Source organism: Crotalus tigris, unplaced genomic scaffold, assembly GCF_016545835.1.
Source record: "Crotalus tigris isolate CLP2741 ecotype Arizona unplaced genomic scaffold, ASM1654583v1 scf7180000024343.1644824, whole genome shotgun sequence".
Taxonomy (NCBI): domain Eukaryota; kingdom Metazoa; phylum Chordata; class Lepidosauria; order Squamata; family Viperidae; genus Crotalus; species Crotalus tigris.
Window position 1 is genome coordinate 984138 of NW_024100513.1, and position 19976 is coordinate 1004113.

Below are 19976 nucleotides of genomic sequence, written 5' to 3' on the forward strand. Positions count from 1 at the left end.
TTCTTGACACTATATGGAACAAGACACCTTCTGAGGACACTTGCAGTTTCCACAAATCATGCTCTGTGCTTCAGTTCTTGAAATGTTCATTTGGTATCAGCTAAAAAAAAACTCTTAAATCCATTGTGAAATTGTGCTAATACTGACAAAACAACCTGTAGACTTTGGATGTTAAAATATAAAATCTATAATTCATCCCTATTCTCAAAAATTCACTTCATTTGGTACTTTTGGTGATGTTAAAACAAATCATACTTCAATTATGTTACACTTCAGTCAATCATTCAGAAGTGTGAATATGTAGAGAGGTTCATTCCAACCATATGATTATAATAGGTGGGAGTAAGTTTAAGTGAAGCAGCTCTTGAATCATTAGAGCAGACAAAGGTTTCACTAGATAATTTCTTAGAAGACTCATTTGAAGCAACTGAATTCTCACACAGGCAGTGAAGCAGAGGAACAACCACAAACCTAGACTTTTTTGACAATATTTTATTTAGGTTTCTTTAGAATAAAAGTCCAGCAATTCAAGGGACAATAGTTTTTATCCTGTGGTCTGGCTTTTCTTTAAAAAATGATTATAATCACTCCAAATGTACTTCTGCCTTCTTAGCAATGCTTTTCCAGTTCATTATTGATTTTTTTCAAGTTCCCATGTAGATGTAGAACTTCTATCCTATAAATATTTTGGGGAATGGGGTGGGAATAGAAAGAGCAGAGAATTGCATTCTGTTTACTTTTTATTATTCAAAGCTGAATTTGGAAGTCTGTATAGAAATCTAAACATGCTCAGCCAGAAATTCAAAGCTTATTTTGGCCCTCAGTTCAGATGCAGGTTCAAATATGGAAAAAAAACTAGCTTCCCATATTACCTTTGCAGATCTAATCAGTGGAAATTAAATAGTGGTTATGAGAGCTATCATTCAATTATAAAAATAGAGCTAAAAAAATCAAATTATAATTAAAAATATTCAGGTTTGGGCAAACTTCAGACTTTTAATGTTTTTAACAAATGGCTTATTCGTTGGATCCCTTGTATTATTTTTATGACTGGTATTTTCTGTTTTGAGTGTAATATTTTACTGATAACATTTTAGACTTCACATAACTTTATTTCATCCTTTAAACTTCCCATAGCTTAACAAACAAATGATGGGCTATACTTTTCCCCAGAAACACTCTATCTGCTCTCATACCTACAAATTTTCAGCTTTCCTTGTGCTTTCAGCTTAACATTGCTCTAGCAAAACAACTCCCAATAATTGATATGCTAAATAGTTCCTAGAGTGCAATATCAATATTGATCATATATTTCACTGGAATAACTTTGAAATCAGTTATCTTTATTTCTGCCAAAGGTGACTTCCTCCTACAGTAAGTACTGTTTAATGCTCATCTTTTCCTGGCTTTCTCTTAGCAGGAATTGAATAACTATGTATATGATGTGACTGAATTAAACACTCCTTATTTTTCAGTAGCACTTATTCCTCTATTTAAAAAGCTAGCATGCAACTCCCATTGGTATTTAGATAAAGAAACCAAAAACTGCTTGAACAAGTACATTTGTGGAACCCTATGCACTTTATTTCTATGCAATTACAGGACTACGTAATTATTTAAAATTTCCCAATGACACTTCAAAACAATGTAGTCTCTTTAGTCTTAACCATGTTGTTCCCAGATAGAACATCTGCAAAAGCAGCTAACCCAGCATTACTGAGAAATGGCATTCTTCAATCAAACATAGGGATTCAGGTCAGACCTACTCTTAGATTTTTTTTTTAATATTACAGTATGTAGCAGAAAAAAGGACACTATCTGCTTTTAGTGTGAAGGAAAAGTACAGCTGGAGCCTTATTCCTAGGCTTGCCTACAGTCAGTAAAATAAAAATGGTCAGAGTTTGAACAATGCAGAGACAAACCTTTATGTTGATACCGTATATGGCCAAGTCTTGACGAAGGCGGTCACACGCTAGCAGAAGGGGCATTCTTTCCTGCAACCGCTGCCGTCTTTCCTCTTTCTGTTGCTGTTTTACTTCTAAGAGGTCAGCAATTTGGGCAGATGGACTTTCTTCAGTGTCAGGGGTAGCAAGAGCAAAGTTGCGCACTTTGATCCGGAAGCTCACTAGTTCATCTATTACACTGGAGAGCAAAGCTGAATGCTTGTGTTCAGGGAGAACCTATAAATCATAATCAAGTTTGTTTTTGTTAAAGACTGGTTTTCACTGTTATTGTACACCACTCTGGGTGCCTTTGGAGGAACACAATATAAAATGAAATTAATAGTAAAGTTAAAATCAAGACCAATAATATGTATGTGCCAATAAAAGTCAATTATAATTGCAATGATGCAATGAAAGAGTATTGAATCTCAAAGCATCTTCTCAATTTTAAATTAAGACCAATTTCAAACTTAATAAAATCCCAGCAAAGAAAACAGTCAGATGTAGTAAACAGTATAGAACTCACAGGTAAGCTCAAGTGAAGAAGTAATTACAAAACTGCGTTTTTCATTGTGGAATACAGATTCGTGGGAAACGTGCCAAGGTCCTATGCTAAAAATCTCTTTCCACTAGGAGCAGGAAAAACATGTTCCCTTTTTAAAAGTCTGCACCAGTTGCCCCTCCTCAAAAGGAGATTGGCCAGAGTGGCCACAGCATCTTATGTTTAAATGCATATAAATGATGGAAACCAAGTACACGTAGTCCACAACTTACAACCCCAATTGAGCCCCAAATTTCTGTTGCTAAGACAGTTAAGTGAATTTTGCCCCATTTTATGACCTTTCTTGCCACAGTTCTTAAGTGAACCACTGCAGTATTAAATTAGTAACATGGTTGTTAAGTGAATGTGCCATCCCCGTTGACTTCGCTTGTCAGAAGGTTGTAAAAGGGACACTGCAACTGTCATCAATAAGAGTCAGTTGCTAAGCATCTGAATTTTGATCATGTGTTCATGGAAATGCTGCAACGGTTCTAACTGAAAAATAGTCATAAGTCTCCTTTTTCAGTGCCGTTGTTAACTTTGAACGGTCACTAAACGAACTGTTGTAAATGGAGGACGACCTATAGAAATTTGTTTTCACACAGCCCATAAGCCCTGGCAAACAATTGGTTATATGCTTGAGAGGATGAGTATAATAATGGAACCTCTTAATGAATCCCCTTTTATAGCAGCCTCTTACCTGACTTTCAGCAAAGGTGACTCCAACCATGTTAAAAAATTCCATCACATAGGACACTATAGCTCCAAACACAATAGCACTTCTAGGGGACCTTGTTTCCTGATTTCAAAATAGTTACAAAGAAAGAGATGGAATAATTGAAACCATTCACTTTGATGACCAAGGCTTCAGCAAGAAGTAAATGAAGCATTTTCCAACCATTCTGGAAAGCAACTTTGCAGAAATTGCTTTATCTTAAAACCTTTCCTAAACTGTCTTTATCCAAGAATGGAAAATTGTTAATGATCGCAAGGTGAGCTACAATCATTAAGGGAGATGAGAAAACATGTGATGCATAAAAGCAATTCTCTTAAAATCATATTTAAAAATAACTATTGTGCAGGAAGTTACTAAAATATAACTGCAGAGCAAACAGTCAGAAACTAAGACTTGCAGAGTTGCTGGGCTTCTGCTATTTATAATTAAAGTTTTTGCCAATTTTTTTTCACTGTCAGAGAAAAGCTGTACAATTAGATTGTGGATTACACATTGGTCCATATTTTGCGAAATATTCTGTAATTCTGTACAGTAGCTTAATCCAAGTATCATGTTTGAGATTGGCATATTTAGCCTCAATTTTTACATCTACATACATCTTACAGCTTTTATGATTCCAAGCAGAAATCCAAAAGCATATAAACCATACTAGTTACTATTAAGTCTTAGAAACTGAGGAGAAAGAAGGAAAGAATAACGCTTCCATCTGCAAAACCACAGGGCATTCCAGACTTATCCACCTTCTACTTTCATTATTCTAAGTCTAACTTGGTATGAATTGAGAAACATTTGAAATTCTATCAAAATTAGGGAAGTGGAAATGGTGAGAAAAGCAGATACCATACTCACTTTCTTATACTGAGAGGGAGAAAATATACACGTACAGAAAAAAATATATCATGAAGCTTAAATAAGCTTGACACTTCAAGGGGTAGGTTGAGACTATGAACCAGGGATAAAAAGTTACAGATGAGGGGAGGGAGATAAGAAAAAAAAGAACTCTCCAAGAGGAAGTGTATGTGTGTGTTAGGCAAACAGTGGAATGGAAGTTAGGTAGACGAGAGTGACAGGATTCAACAGTCATATTAAAACAAACCATGATTCCAAATCAATGAAAACAATCCAATCAGTTTACAACAGGGTCCCCCAAAATAACAATCCCCAGGGATTGATAGGACTATCCCAAAGGGTAAATACTATGTATAGGTTATCTACAGTTAGATTAACACCCTAAGACTAATGGAAACTTAATAATTCAAGTTCTAACCAAGAAGCTAATAATTATTAGGGTAACATCTCAGACAGTTGTCAGCAGGGTTGTTTTTGTAAAATTGGGGTGTTTGGGTCTGATAAATTCAATATTTGCAGATATCAAGGAAATCGTTTAGGTATCCCCAGTGGGGCCCAATTATTATTGGTATAACTGTGGATTTCTTTTTCTATAAATGTTCGACTTTAATTTGCTAGTCCCAGTATTTTGTAATTTTTTCCAATTGTTTTTCCTCAATTGTAGCATCACCCAGAATAGCAACTTCAATGAATCAGATTTAGTTCAGTATTATATACTGAACAGATGAAGTTATGAAGCAGGATGCTTGTCCTATTAAATGTTAACCTCATTTTCCAAAACCTTCTCAACAAGCCCATATTTTTCATTTCCAAACATCTTAAATTGGATGATTTATCAATTTTCCCAGTGATTGCTGTTGCTTATTGCTTTATGTTTTTCAAAGCTGCTTCAATTTTTCTGGTGCTAAGCCAGCATTTTTATTTATGCTCCTATTACATTCTTCAATTTATGCTCTTTCATTTATGCTCTTTTTTAAATTACTTGCATCTGAGCTTAATTTCTTCCTCTGGGCCTCCAGTTTGATCTTCCACTTTCGGACTGAATATGATTTAGCTTTTGGTTTTAATAACCTGTTCTTCTGCAACCATCATTGCTGTAATTAAGGCAAGCTGTTTTGATAGTTATTTTAACCCTTGCAAATTTACATCCTGCATTGTAGGTGACAAGTCTTTGGGGAGCACTATTTTCAAAGCTGGCAGTTTTTGTCTTTCTACTGGTAATTCTGCATATCCCATAATTTTCTTTTTTTAATTCTTCGGGGGAGGGGATGTTATGTTCATAGGTTTTTTTCAGTTCTGCCCTGTGCTGACTGTTCTTACATCTTCTAAATTATAATTTCTGTAATTCATATCATTTTTTTTATATTTACAATTGTTATCTGAGGCTTTTCTACTATTCTTCTATTTGTTTTGGGGTCTTCTATTTTTACAATTTTTCTTAATCTCCTCCAGTTCTCCATCCTTGAATATTTTATTTCTGAAAATGAATCTCCTTTAGCTTTTTAATTGTTATTCAGTGATATTTTTTTTCGAGGTTCAAACATTCACTTTAAGTATCCCTGCTTTGTTAGTTCAACTTTATAATAGCAGGCCATATTGGTATGATTTTCAAACACAGTATTCTTTTGTCTCGTCTGTGGTTGCTATTCTTACTCCTACAGGGCCAGGCCCTGGTTGCCCAACCATAGCTCCCGAGTCCTGTTGTCCACTTGTTAGATACCCAGGAGCTCTAACACCTGATGGATGCACAAAGAACCCTCTGATAAACTAAAAGATAAAAAGGATAAGTATAAAAATGGAAAGAGGGGCACATAACTAAGACACAATATTAACATGTAAATCTGAGGTGACATGATACCAGTGTTCCAATATTTGAAGGGCTGCCACAAAAAAGAAGGGATCAATCTATTTCCCAAAGCACCTGAAGGCAGGCAAGAAGCAATGTATGGAAACTAATCAGGAAGAGATGCAATCTAGAACTAAGGAGAAATTTCCTGACATAAGAACAATAAATTAGTGGAATGACTTGCACTCAGAAGTTGTGGGTGCTCCATCACTGGAGCCTTTAAAAAGAGACTAGATAATCACTTGTCTGGAATGGTATAGGATTTCTTGCTTGAGCAGGGAGTTGGTCTAGAAGACCTCCAAGGTCCCTTTCAACTCTCTTATTGTTAAATTCTGATGTAATCCTTGTTGACCTGGATAACAACCAATTCAGCATAGGATTCTTCTGGTTTATCACCAAATTAAATAGGCTGAAGGATTCATTAGTCTGGCTCTTCTGTTAAGACCTGTCTAGTATGAGTTACTCTCCAGTAGAATACCACCAGCATAACCCCTCAACTTTATTAATATTATTCATAGTATGATTAGCTAAAGTATTTCTTAAATTATGTTCGTATAATAAATGTTTGGGTGTTGATGAACAATCAAACTTCATGAAGAAATCAATGAGCAGAAAAATTTGGGAATCCCTAGTTTACAAAGCTGTACAACAAATGCAGGGGAAGCTTAAAGAAAGCCTTCACAATCAACCACCATTTGACGAGGGGAGGAGATAGGAAAGGCCTCTTCAGAATAGCAAATTAAAAAAATCCAGTGAGTAACAAAGCTGCTACAAATCCAGTAATAACCAAAATAAAATTTGAGCAGCTTAAAGCATAACAAATTCAATTTTGACTTTCTGCAAATGCAGTACAGATAAAGCCTGTTATAAGAATGAAATATGTTGCTAAAAAATACTCTGATTTCAGTCAGTTTAGAGTTATAGACAATTGTCGTTTTCTGATCTTTGTATCCTAATGGGTTACCTTAGTGACGGTTTTAAGCTGTCTGTTGCCATAGTGAATGAGGTCCAAAATTGCACGAATAGCCCTGGGAGTGTCGAAGTCATCTGCACATGCTGCTGCTACCGTTGTCTTAGTAAGAGCTAGTCTTGAAGAAAAATGGAGAATGTAAGACACAAGAAACAAAAGTTTTGTCTCATTGATATAAGCCAGTCAGCAAATAAAAATACTTCAATTCAGACAGACGTCAAACTGAAAAACTGCTTTAAATGGAAACCACAGGCATTTTCTACAATTATCCCTGACATGTTCTAAGCATGTGTGTGTAATGTGTGTGTCTATGTTAAAATATATGAAATGCATGCTAAGAATGCTAAAAGTTGCTGTTAAGCAATACACCAATTCACTGATAGTATCCTAGTTAAAAAAAGTAAAGAATTGCTTGTTTTGTTTAAAACAAGCTATTTCTTCAGTCATATTTTAGGTTTAGATAAAATACCTTTGGAATTGTTAACATACGGTTAAGAACTTGCCACTTGTAGTCACTGAGATGCCCAAGCCACCACTAGATGGCTCTTCATTTAAAAAAAATGAAGTGGTTGAAATCATGCAAGGTGGCTGAATTGCTTAAGTTCATGCTTTTATGTGAGATTTACTAAAATTTGATATTAATTTATTTTTAATATAAATTGCAAAAAATGCAGAAAGGTCAGCCTTCAGAAGAGATGCTACCCTCATGCATACATGAAAATGAACTAAAAATAGACTCCATTACTTTTCCATTTGCAGTCTATGGCACCTGACAAGTAGACAACCAACTCATATTAAATTGTCATCCTTATATATTAGTTTTATATGCAGAAGTTAATTACAAGAGATTATCTTAAAATCATGCTTGTTGCTTGAAGCAGTTTCTGTTTAGATTGCTACCATGTTGTTCTTCTCCATAAGGACAATCACAAATGCAAATTATAAAGGAGAATAGACAGCACTTACTTCTCCCAAAGTTCCTCTTCCCTAATGGCATCACAGTCAAACTGTCCTTTCATGTAGGCATTGGCAGTGCTTATAAAAGAATGTATTATGTGAAGAATATTCTTTGCATCATTCATGGTATCATTACTATATTCCACTCCTAGGAAAATTAATTTATATGGAATAATATAAACAGTTCGGCAATATTAGAAAATAGAAGAGCATACTTTAAAACTGAACAAAACCAATACTGTGTTTTCCCTGTCCTTTCCATGTCCAAAATTTCTCACTGGAGGATTTCTTGTATATATCGAAAATTATCAAAGGATATGAGAAGAATATCTTATTCTATCAAAGAATTTAGATTTTTTGTTGTTGTATATATCCCCTGTTAATTCCATTTTTGGAAGGATTTGTTTTACTGAACAGGGGTCCCCAACCCCCAGTTCGGGGACCGGCAGTGGTCCGCGGCATGCCAACAACCAGTCTCTGCAAACAAGCAAAGCTCCATCTGCAGGATGCAGGTACCACGCAATACCACGCCCCCTCCGGTCTGCGGAAAAAAACCTCTCTCCACGGAACCGGTCTATGGTGCCGAAAAGATTGGGGACCTCTGCTATAGAACACTAAAACTAAACTCAAAAAAAAAAAAAAAAATAGCAGCATCATTAACAATATTTGGGACAATAAACAGACATAAAATGCCTGGAAGAAATACAATACATAATTAAGATATCAAAACAAATAATATTCTATCATTAGATTTCTATCTTTGGGAATTGTTCAAGATACATAATAAGAGGGCAAAATAGTACAGGTAATCTCTGAGTTACGAGTGTTCCCTTAGCGAACATTTGTAGTTATGTGATAAGTGCCCCCTAGTGTTTACGAAAAACTCCCAAAATTACGAATGTTGCTGCACCATGGCAGTTGTTCATCCTTATGAACGACCACAGGGGCACTGCAACATTCACCCTGGCTATTCCCTCCCTACCCCCCCCCCCGGGTCTCCCTAGGCACTAGGCCTATAGATACACACCTTGCGAAGATTGAGAGATCCTTTGCTTTCTTGACTGTTTCCTTCAGTGCGTTTGCAGAGAATGGAGGCCTAAAGTAACGCAAGATCACGCAAGATCAGTGGCACAAGATCTCATGCTACTGATCTCACATCATCTCATGGTAGTTTACGCCTCTGTTCTCTATTAACAGGACGGAAGCCAGGGAAAATGGACCTCCAGACGCATGCAAAAGCCTCCCCCAGCCTCCGTTCTGGGCCTAGGAGGCTTGGAGGAGGCCTCTGAGGCCCAGAAAAGACACCCAGAAGCACGTGGCCAATGCCCACAGCCTCCATTCTGGGCCTTGGAGGCCAGGAAGAGGCCTCCGAGGCCCAGAACGGGTCTTTGGAGCCCTGCTGAAGTGTCCCCCGGCATCATTTCTGGGAGGCAGCAGCTCAGAAGAGGTCTCTGACGCCTGGATTGGGCTATCAGAGCCCAGCTGAAGCATCTCTCAGTGTCATTTCTGTGTGGCAGCAGCCCGGAAAAGGCCTCTGATGCCTGTATCAGGCCTTCGGAGTCCCACTGAAGCATCCCCCAGTGTCCTTTAGGGCAGCAGCGGCCCAGAAAAGGCCTCCGACACCTGGATCAGGCCTTCGGAGCCACCCTGAAGCATCCCCCGGCATTATTGCCGGGCAGCAGCAGCCAGACAAAGCCTTCGACACCCAGATCGGGTCTTCAGAGCCCCACTAAAGCATCCCCGGCATCATTTCCGGGCAGCGGCAGCCCAGAAAAGGCCTCCAACATCCGGATCAGGCCTTCGGAGCCCTGCTGAAGGGTGTCCTGTCATTTCCGGGTGGCAGTGGCCTGGAAAAGGACTCTGATACCCAGAAATATACCAGGGGCGTTTCAGTGGGGCTCTGAAGGTCAGATACGGGCATCAGAGGTCTTTTCTAGGCTGTTGCCACCCGGAAATGATGCTGGGGGACACTTCAGCAGAGTTCTAAAGGTGTGTTCTGGGCCTCGGAGGCCTCCATGAGGCCTCCGAGGCCCAGAACTGAGGCCATGGGTGACGGCCAAGTGCTTCCGGAGGTCTGTTCTGGGCCTCGGAGGCCTTCTCCATGCCTCCGAGGCGCAGAATGAAGGCCAGGGAGGAGGCCATATGCTTCCAGAGGTCCATTCTAGGCCTTGGAGGCCCCCCTCTGCTCTTGCCGGGAGCACAGAAAGAAACAGAGAAGTTGGAGAGGAGACAGATCTTCACAAGGTAAGTGATCTGGCGCAGCCTGATTGGGTGGGGAAGCTATTGGGACCCCAGGGAGGGAGTATGAGGTATCTCAGGGGAGGGGCTTGGGTGGTCTGAAACAGATGTCCTGTTCCATCACCAGGCCCCCCATGGCCTTCCCCATCGTGAGATACCTCATATTCACTTAATGAGCCACACATTTACCCATATATTAAATTAGCAAATGTATGGGCGAAAGCTGGGAGTGAATCACGTTCAAAGTACGAGATTCACTCTTACAAATCCTCGAGTTACGAATGGAATGGGCAGGCTCTATTACATTTGTAACTCGAAGACTACCTGTAATAAAAGAATTAACAGTGCAGATATTGCAAATTATTGTTCTGGACACTTATTAGAAGCAGACAGATTGCTCTAAGCAGCACTGAAACAAAAAAGATATTTTTTAAAATGTCCCTTCCTTGTTTCTTCATCTATTTTACTTTCACCCAATTTCCATAAAGAAATGGAAACAAGCTGTAAAATAAAATGGATTTTCTGGTCCACCTCACATTCCAAGGTAAGTTCAAAAAAAGAAAAGAAAAAAAAAAAGAACTGTAATGCTACTAAGTCCAATTTCAAAGATGTAGGTGTTTCACAGAATTTAATAGCTTTTACTAAACTATATATTTATTGCTTGGGCACAAAACAGAGAATGAATGCATGCAGGTATCTTTATTATTATCCATTAATGGGTTTGACTGGATTAACAGGATTATCCAACAATTAATGATTTTTGAAGGAATTTCTTCAGTCTATTACTTTTTTTATAACTGTACCAGACCTGTTTAAAGAGAATGAACTGTTTCAAACCAGAAAGTTCTGGATATATTAGCTTTCAGTAGGAAGTCACTGGGACAATCTGGAACTAATAATCATCTTGTTCTAAAACAAATTTAAAGCTATTCACTTGTGTAGGCAATATTACTTTTGAAAAATAGGAAGAGAATCCCACATTTTCTTCTTTTGTGTCGGTGTTTTGAAATGTCCTCTTACAAAATCTGATTTGCTGAAGCTGGGGAGGAGGGAGGGTGTCACAAAGCAGCAACTGAAAAATTATTTGCCCTATCAAGTAAAATGTACTATTTCTAATGCCATGGATTGAATCAAAGAACCATATTGCTAATGAACATGTGATTGAGAAATAAAGGTACTGCCAGCTCCCCAAGTAGACCAGGCCAGGAAATTAAGTCCACAGGAAAATTAAAACTATACTTTATTGAGACTGGCTATAAAAACAGAATTTTGCAAGTCTGATTGTGCTCAACCTCCATCTCCTTCTTGTAACCCAGTGAATTAGGGAGGTATTTCTCTGAGCTACTTCCAAATGTTATTTTCGTACTCTAGACGTGAAAATGTTTTATCCCCTTTTGCCTAGGTAACAGTTCCTTAGTATTTCCAACAACCTCATCTACAGGTACTGATTTGCTTATCATTATGATGTTATAATAAAAGAATGATATAAGACTGACTTTGGGGAAACCAAGGTATGTGACATGAGGTTGACTGACCGGAAGCATTAGGCAGCATTACTGTCATACCCAGAAAGATGGCTTGTCTGAGTGGCAGAAGCTGGTTGTGTATGGCTAGTGAATGGATAGGAGAAAGGGCGGGAGACTAAATGCACAATCATCAATAAAGCAGAGACTGAGGAAGCAAGCAAGAGAAAAAGGCTGAGTGAATGCATAGGTAGACAGAGTACATATAACAGTGGGGAGGGGACATCTTTTTCATATACAAATGGATTTTTGTGCTGACTCTGGATCAAAGGAGGAGGAATAATGCTTCAGGGCCACCATAGTTAAACAATGTTTTGACAGATTTTACAAAGCCCCCATATATAAATTCTTGGAAAACTTCACTTCGTTCTCATTCAACTCAGACTTGGCATGATTTGTTTGTTATGTCTTCATTTTATATCAAAGCACACGGATGAGGGGATATGTTTGATATGCATTTCAAATACACAATCAGATTTTTTATGTGTCTTTCCATGTGCATCTATTGCAAATAAAAGCAGCCATATCACTGATGTTCCATTTCAGATTTTAGTAAACAGCCAATCAATGTGATACTGTGATAAAAGAATCCTTTTATCTATTAGATTTATGTCTTGCTTTCCTCAAAGTCAGCAATCCCAGCCCTTCTGACTGGGCAGACTGCTGGAGGCAGCAGTGGGGGAGGGGAGGGATGGTTTCAGCGCAGCCATGCGCACCACTTTCACAAACGCAACTTCGCATGCACCCACCACTTCCATAGCCCAGTTCCAAATGGGCAGCAGCCTGCCACCAGCCGGTGGGCCAAGATTTGGGGACCCCTGCTCTAAGTGATATAAATTGAATGTATTCCTGAAATTTCCCCCACAACAACCCTATGATATGCAGATCTTTTCAAGGTATTGAAAATGTATTTTATGAAACATCTAAATATATTGAAATCTCCAATGAAATAAAATGGGCCATATTTTGGACTATAAATAGAACATGGATTTAAACCACAACTTCATCAAAGTTGCATCAGTCCTGCATCAGTCACAATCTGATTTCACTATGAAAATAAAGCATAGAGCCTTTTTCTTCAGTTGCTAGCTGGAAAAAGGATATATTTTAAAGTTTAGCTGAAATTAAGAACGAAACAAAATGATCTTCAAATTTAAAGCTGTCCCCTGAAAACATTTTAAAAGTAGTCATTTCAGAGGTATGCACATAAAGTAAGCATCTAATTGCAACTTCATCAACAATATACATCTTGTAATCATTTTTAGTCCAAGAAATTTTCTTACCTGAGCTGTATTTGGTCCGCAAACAAAACATTCTAAACTGATCAGATGAAAATTCTTTTAGAAAATCCTAAGGAAACAAAAAAAAAAAAAGAGGAAAGATTCTCTTTCTTGATTTTGCTAACAGTGTTAGATTATGAAGAATTTGGCAAGGCACGGATGATGGGCCCCATTTCAGAATTCAAATGCTTTCCATCACATCCCAAACTCTAGATTAAAATATAACACATTATCAACTTCATGTTCATGCAAGAATGCCAATATTTGCTTTTACATCTAATGATTATTCAGGGTTTGAACTGGAACAAATCTGTCCAGACCAGTTAGCAAATCTGATATTTTCTCAAAAATCACTGCAGCCCTAAACATGAGGCAGAGATAAGACCAGTAAAGAAGAAAAAGGGAAGCTTTAAAATGCACTTGCTCTCTCAGTGCACATACATGATGGCAAAAACAGAGGAAGAGACAAATACAAGCACACTCAGAGCTAGGCACACACTGCAAGAAAGAGTGTGTGTTATCCCACCCTGTATATAATGTATACACACACTATGTTTCTAACCCCAGGAAAGGTTTCTTGGATTCAGCTGGAAGACTTGCCTTATGCGACTCTCCTCTTTTTAAAGTTGTTCTTCCATTTCTACAGCCTACAATCAGCTTATGCCCCAAATCATGACATCTGGCAGAATCTGACAAAGCATTTGGGGCTTTTGCTGAAAACAAAGCATAGCTCTACTTCTTATGGATGCAGAGATGTAGAAATGCAAGACAGCAAAAGCCCATCATGACTCTGTCCTGGGTGACTGGCAATGCCCACTTGCCTTTTCAGAAACATTAATATTTTAGAAATGTAAAATATATTAAAACTAAAATTGTACAGAAACTCAGCAAGTTCAGGATAAAGCAAACTGAAAATATATACCATATTGGCGCATGGTAACTAATTTCAGTCTATTATAGTCCAACGTGAAAGAGATTCAGTTTCCTCTGTGAAAAAGGCCAGCACAGTTTAGTGACAAGTGACCAGCCCTATTTTATATATTGTGTCTGGTAGGATCACTCAGAGTGTCAAACAGGGACAGAGCTTATTCTTTGATAAGAAGAACAAGAAATGGATAATAATGAAAGTAAGAGATATACAAGCGCAATTCAGAAATAAACCTTCGTTTGGTTATCAATGACAGACACTCAGAGATACAGAATTTTTATTATACACATTAGAAAACTACAACATTACATTACTTTTCAACATAATCGTCATTCAAATTGAGGCACTTGTCATAACGTCTTACAAGGTTTGAAATTCCTTAGTAGTAGCCACTCGGCGCCAAATCTGGACTATGGGGGGGGGGTGATCAAAAACATCCCAATGGAACTGCTTCAAAAGTTCTTGAGTGCGTCTAGCAGTGCGGGCGAGGATTATCGTGAGCCAACACCACACTGGAAGTGGTGCCATAGAAAATCCCAAATGTGAAGATGCCAAACAAATACTGCTAGTGAAGTTCATGGATCGTGGTTCGACCATCAATTCAAAAGTCTATTGTGAAACATTACGAAAACTCAGATGAGCCATCCATAACAAGAGTCGGTGCATGACTTCCAGTGTAGTGTTAGTTCACGATGCTTGCCCGTACACCGATAGATGCACCCAAGAACTTTTAAAGCAGTTCTGTTGGGATGTTTTTGATCACACACACACACACACACACCCCATAGCTCAGATTTGGCGTTGAGGGACTACTAAGGAATTTCAAATCTTGTAAGACGTTATGACAAGTGCCTCAATTTGAATGGCGATTATGTCGAAGAGTAATGTAATGTTGTAGTTTTCTAATGTGTATAATAAAAATTCTGTATCTGCGAGTATCTGTCATTGATAACCAAACAAAGGTTTATTTCTGAATTGCCCTCATAGAAGGCATAAAACTGCTGGCAAGAGAGTTGTGGACACTGGCATACTCTTATATCTTGAATTTGCAAGAAAGGGGACATGTAGTCAGAGCAAACAGAGCAATTCTCTTTTTTTAAAACATACAATTTAACCCTTTTCCCCAGGGGCCTCAGAGAGTAAATTCTGCATAATAATGCATAGGACTGTACTGTTCATTTTTAGGGGTTCCGCCCAACTTCAAAGAGTAAAAACTGGAAGCTCCTATTACTCTATCTGCCTCTATATACATTTGTCTTAGATACCCACCAAATTTGTTCAAGAAAAGATCCCAATGCTTCTGTTTTCAAATTCACACTAGCCTCCACAAGCCATTCCCATCACACTAGCTTCCATAAGCCATTCCCTTCTACACAGTCCAAATCCTTGCAGGTACAGTTTTGCCCAGAAAAATATTATTAAGAAATAGCTAGATAACATGAGTTTACAGTACCTTAATTGTAATGTAGTTTTTTAGTGATTTTGACATTTTTTTACTCCCTCTAATATGCAGATGTCCTGGAATGAAAAAGCAAGTTGCTGCTTTGTTTTAAAAACAAAAAGTGCTCCAGAATTAGGAAAGACAAAAGAAAATTATTTTTCTTAATAGGAAACAGGAAAACAAAAAAATGAGACTATTTCAACACTCATATTTAAATATTATCCATTATTTTTATGTACCAATAAATAGTAAGAAGAATTCTAAACCTCACACAAATAAAAATAGATTTTTGGTAACTGACTTAGGGATCTGCCTTATGATAAAATTTAAGTAATTAAATATTGCCAAATAGAGAGATAATAAAACTTCTCATTTTCTATCAATTCATTAATTACAGGATATATTTTATGGCAAAAAAATACTCAAGATAACATTTTTGTATATCATTTGTATATCATTTTTGTATATCATTTTTCTACTTTTAGAAAAAATAATGCACTTCCTGAGATAGAAACCAACTTAAATTTCTTATAGTTCAAGAATTTATAGCTGTCTCAATATTTCTGGATTCTAGAAGTGATAATATATAGTATAGTATATTTTATCCATCAGTACATTTCATAAATATTGCAAGAAAAGCTAGAAGATATTATTATTACGTTTACTTTAATTCTATATTCTGTTATACAACACCGACCATTTATTTTCTCAAAGTGATAATTATAGTCAATTATTAATTCACACCAAGTTAAAGAAACTTTGTAGACACTTTAAAAACCAATTAATGAATATAGCAACTTTCATCCTGGTAATGTTTATTTATTTTCATCCCAGTCTTTATTATTTTTATTAATAACTCAGGGTGGCGAACATACATTAAAAGATACGTATTAGTTAGATTCAAGACATTAAATATTTAAAAATTACTATATCAATTTAAACCAACATTCAATCTGTTTCTTTTGCAAAATACTGAATCTTTCACCGATTGTAACACTAAAAAGTCTGCTGTTTCCTAAAACAGAAGTCCCCAACCTTTTGGGGACCAGGGACCAGCTTCATGGAGAAAGGTTTTTCCGTGGGCCAGAGAGTGCATGGTTTTGTGGGCTGCCTGCATCCCACAGATGGGGCTTTGCTTGTTTGGGTGGACCGGTTGCTGGCATGCTGCAGCCCGGTACCGATCCATGGACTGGGGGTTGGGGATCCCTGTCCTAAAACACTACAAGAACAGTAAAAAAAATGTGTAAGAAATATGTGCTGAAAAACTCAGAACATTTTAAAAGAGTTGGGGAAAATTGGTCGTTCGAGATTTAATGTCTATTAAATATATGTCACTTGTGTGGTGATGCCATTTAGTGATCAAATTACATCAATTGTCAAAGACATTTGGACTGTTGCAAAAGTATTACATTCAAAATTTCAAATTAAACAAATATTTAAAAGAATTACCCTTAGTATGTGTATTCTCAAATGTAGGTATCTTCTTTTTTGAAAGATAACAAGTCTTCCTCTACAAATCTGGGTATGCAACGATTTGGGGGCTACAGGTACATTTAATATTTTTGAAAATATTATAATGGAAACTCTCACAAAATGGCTGCCATAGCTGGGAATTCTATTCATAAAATAGCTATCAGAATCAGAGTCACAGAGTTGGAAGATACCTTGTAGGTCATCTAGTCCAACCCCCCACCCAAGAAGCTATATAGCCTATCGCACATAGCCATCTCCCTCAAGGACAAAGGAATGAGATTGTTTATCCCTACTCCCCAAGGTGTTTCCTATTATTCAATTTTACCTTTGTATTTTTCCCCTCCCAAGTGCAAAGTGCAAGTACCATTTTTATTTTCTCAGACTCAGGCAGCCTGAAGATACAGTTTATCATTTAATGGTAAGAAACTATATTTCTGGAATACAAAAACACAATGAAAATATTCACAGATATATTACCATTTTTTCCAGAAATAAGTCCTTCCTTCCTTCCTTTCCCTCTGCTCAGAATTCAGAATATGTCTTGTAGTATTTCTATGTAAATATTTCCAAGAATATAATGGCTTGAATCTCAATATTATTTATTTATCAAATTTAGGCACCATCCATCTCATTTTCTAAAATCCATCGTCAGAATGTAACTTTTCCATCAACTCAGCAATTCCAAGGAATTTTACAGTCCCTCTTGAGTAAAGTGCCAGCAGTGCAAGGATATAGTAGTAAGGTCTAAAACTGGGCAAAAGTTTAACAAAATTCCATTCTAGCAAAGTGCTACTACTATGTTTTTAGTAGCTCTCTGTCCTTACATGATGTTTTTTTAAAAATAATTTCCAAATGGCAAGAGTCTTGAAGGATATTCAGAGAGAAAGGGGACAACAAAGTCAACTTTTATGAATTTCCATTAGTTCTAGAAATCAGGATCCAAGTAAACTTTTGTCTTAAATTTTCATGTTTAACCATCCAAATGGATGGATGAGCTCTGCACTGTTTATCCTTGGAAAGGTCAGCCAGAGATACTCCAAGCAGTTAAAGTGATTCATGCTATAAAACCTGCCTAAACCTATATACCTTATTTCACGGATATCAAACTCGTCACGTCATGTATCACGACTCTTTTTGCATTGCCGGCAATGGGGTGGGCGCGGCTTCGGTATGATGAAATCGGCCTGTGGGCCGGCAGTTTGACACCCCTGCCTTATATGGTAGAGCAGCACAAGGTATAATCAACCTCAATAGTTTCAACATGGAATCATCTTGTAGGCCATGAAATAAGCTCACTTTATGATAGTTTCTATATATATTGATTCACTGTCTTTCATAGTCATGTAATTTCATGAATCCTAATATTTAAATAAAAGGAATAAAAAAATTTAAAAGTTTATTTAAACTTGAACTTACCAGAATGTAGAAAATAATTTCCCCATTGTTCACACTGATGATAAGCCTCGCATTGAGCAATTTCATTTTCATGATGAGGAAATGCAAGATCTATACCACCAGTATGGATATCCAAATGTCCCCCAAACACTAGACTATTAAAATAATAATAGGTTAAAATAAATGAACAATGACAAGATTTAAGGAAATGTTAATAAATTAATACAAAATTAATATCCAAACTATGGTTTCAAATCAATAAAAAATTGGGAGACAATCTGGGAATTTATTCTTCACACATTTCAAGGGAATTTCTTTAAGCCATTTGCTTGGATGTTGCAATATTTCCAAACTGTGGTAGATCTGATTTTCTATATCTTTGCATGTAATTCAAACATGCCACTGGATAATTACATGTAGCCTTGCTCTTAGCATCCAAATTGTCAAAAGAAAATGCTAGATTACCTCTAAAGGCCCAGATTGTGCTAAAATGTATGATACAGTAAAGAAATATGTGACCCACATCAATATTATTTTACATTAACATCCTAAACCTTTCAGACTTTAATATAGATTTAATTATATTGAATATTAATGGATTGTATCTTACTTATACATTAAACTGAATTGGAACTATTTTCTCTCTATCCATTACCTCACATTAATTTAATTGAGTAGTTCCTGGAAAAGCTATACTTTCTGATGTCTTCTTTACATTGTGGAGGGAAAATAACACATTGGTCCTGGTCCTTATAAACATAATTGCTGCAAGGGACTTTTCTAGACAAAAGGAGACATAGAGCTATTTGCAAAATGTACAATTCTGCCTTGTAAGCTGTCTTATTTGAGGCATTTCCTTTCACCAGGCCCAAGGAAATTGACCTGGAGATGATCCAACAAATTTCTAAAATGCCTTCCCCCACCACTTTCAACAAATTTGATAGGCTCAATACAAAGACATAAGGGGTATAATACACAAATTCAATTCTTTACTGAAACTCTACTCAACATTCACCCATAGAAAATTCTGTCAACGCCTTCCCATTCTTTTATTGCAATCTCCAGATCTACAAGCCTGGCTTCAACACAAGAGACATATGCCACAATCAATCAATCAACATTCAGGATGACAATGCTGTGGACCATAGCAGTTAGTTTAGATTTCAAGCTGCAAAGGAGACAAAAAGCTGTTGGCATTAGTTAGCCATCGTGCCATTCAGATGAATCTGTTTCCAAGTGTGCACTTAGAACAGTCCCAAACTGCAATTCCTATTATGTTTTTAGCAAATAGAAACATGTTTGTGGTTTTAATAGTTATTAATATTGTTTTATGTTATTTTATTATTGATATTGTTTTCATTCCTGATTAGGAACCACCTAGAGTTTGATATAAAATGAGCAGCTGTATGTTTTAATTAAGTAAATAAAATAAATAACTGACACCCCACACCGGCCCTGTAGGGTTTCTGCCAGCATTGCTTACTATGTTCTTGAACAGAAGCAAGATTAGGAAATGAAAAAGAGCTGACCTTGATATTGTAGAGCATTCAATGTGCCAGCCAGGTCTTCCTTTCCCCCAGGGGGAATCCCAACATATCTCGTGAGGTCTGGCTGCCTTCCAGAGAGCAAAATCCTTCTTGTGACACTTATCACTAAGGCCTGCCAATAACAAGTAGTAATGACATGATTAAAGAGAACCCCCCCCCCTCCGGAATTCAATGTTTCAAAGAAATCCATCGGAACAGGACTTATAGTGTGGATGTCATGGGCCTCATTTAGCTGAATGACCAGAACAAATCCCAAATAATCAAGGTAATCATTGATTTACAACCATTCATTTAGTGTTCAAAGTGACA

The 19976-nt window shown here is 37.1% G+C and overlaps 1 protein-coding gene across 2 annotated transcripts in view; it reads right to left on the bottom strand.

The window, feature by feature from the left end:
- Positions 1-474: 474 nt before the first annotated feature.
- The window catches only part of CARS2 (cysteinyl-tRNA synthetase 2, mitochondrial), a 37160-nt gene continuing 17658 nt past the window's right edge, over positions 475-19976 (bottom strand). For both annotated transcript variants that reach the window (XM_039326744.1, XM_039326743.1), the window contains 9 exons: positions 19650-19779; positions 18142-18275; positions 15265-15329; positions 12887-12953; positions 7852-7990; positions 6880-7003; positions 3185-3283; positions 1923-2180; positions 475-676 (listed from right to left, as the gene is read on the bottom strand). In XM_039326744.1, the coding sequence (XP_039182678.1) occupies positions 632-676; positions 1923-2180; positions 3185-3283; positions 6880-7003; positions 7852-7990; positions 12887-12953; positions 15265-15329; positions 18142-18275; positions 19650-19779 (1061 nt within the window). In that variant the 3' untranslated portion in view covers positions 475-631. The remainder of the gene's footprint in view (positions 677-1922; positions 2181-3184; positions 3284-6879; positions 7004-7851; positions 7991-12886; positions 12954-15264; positions 15330-18141; positions 18276-19649; positions 19780-19976) is intronic.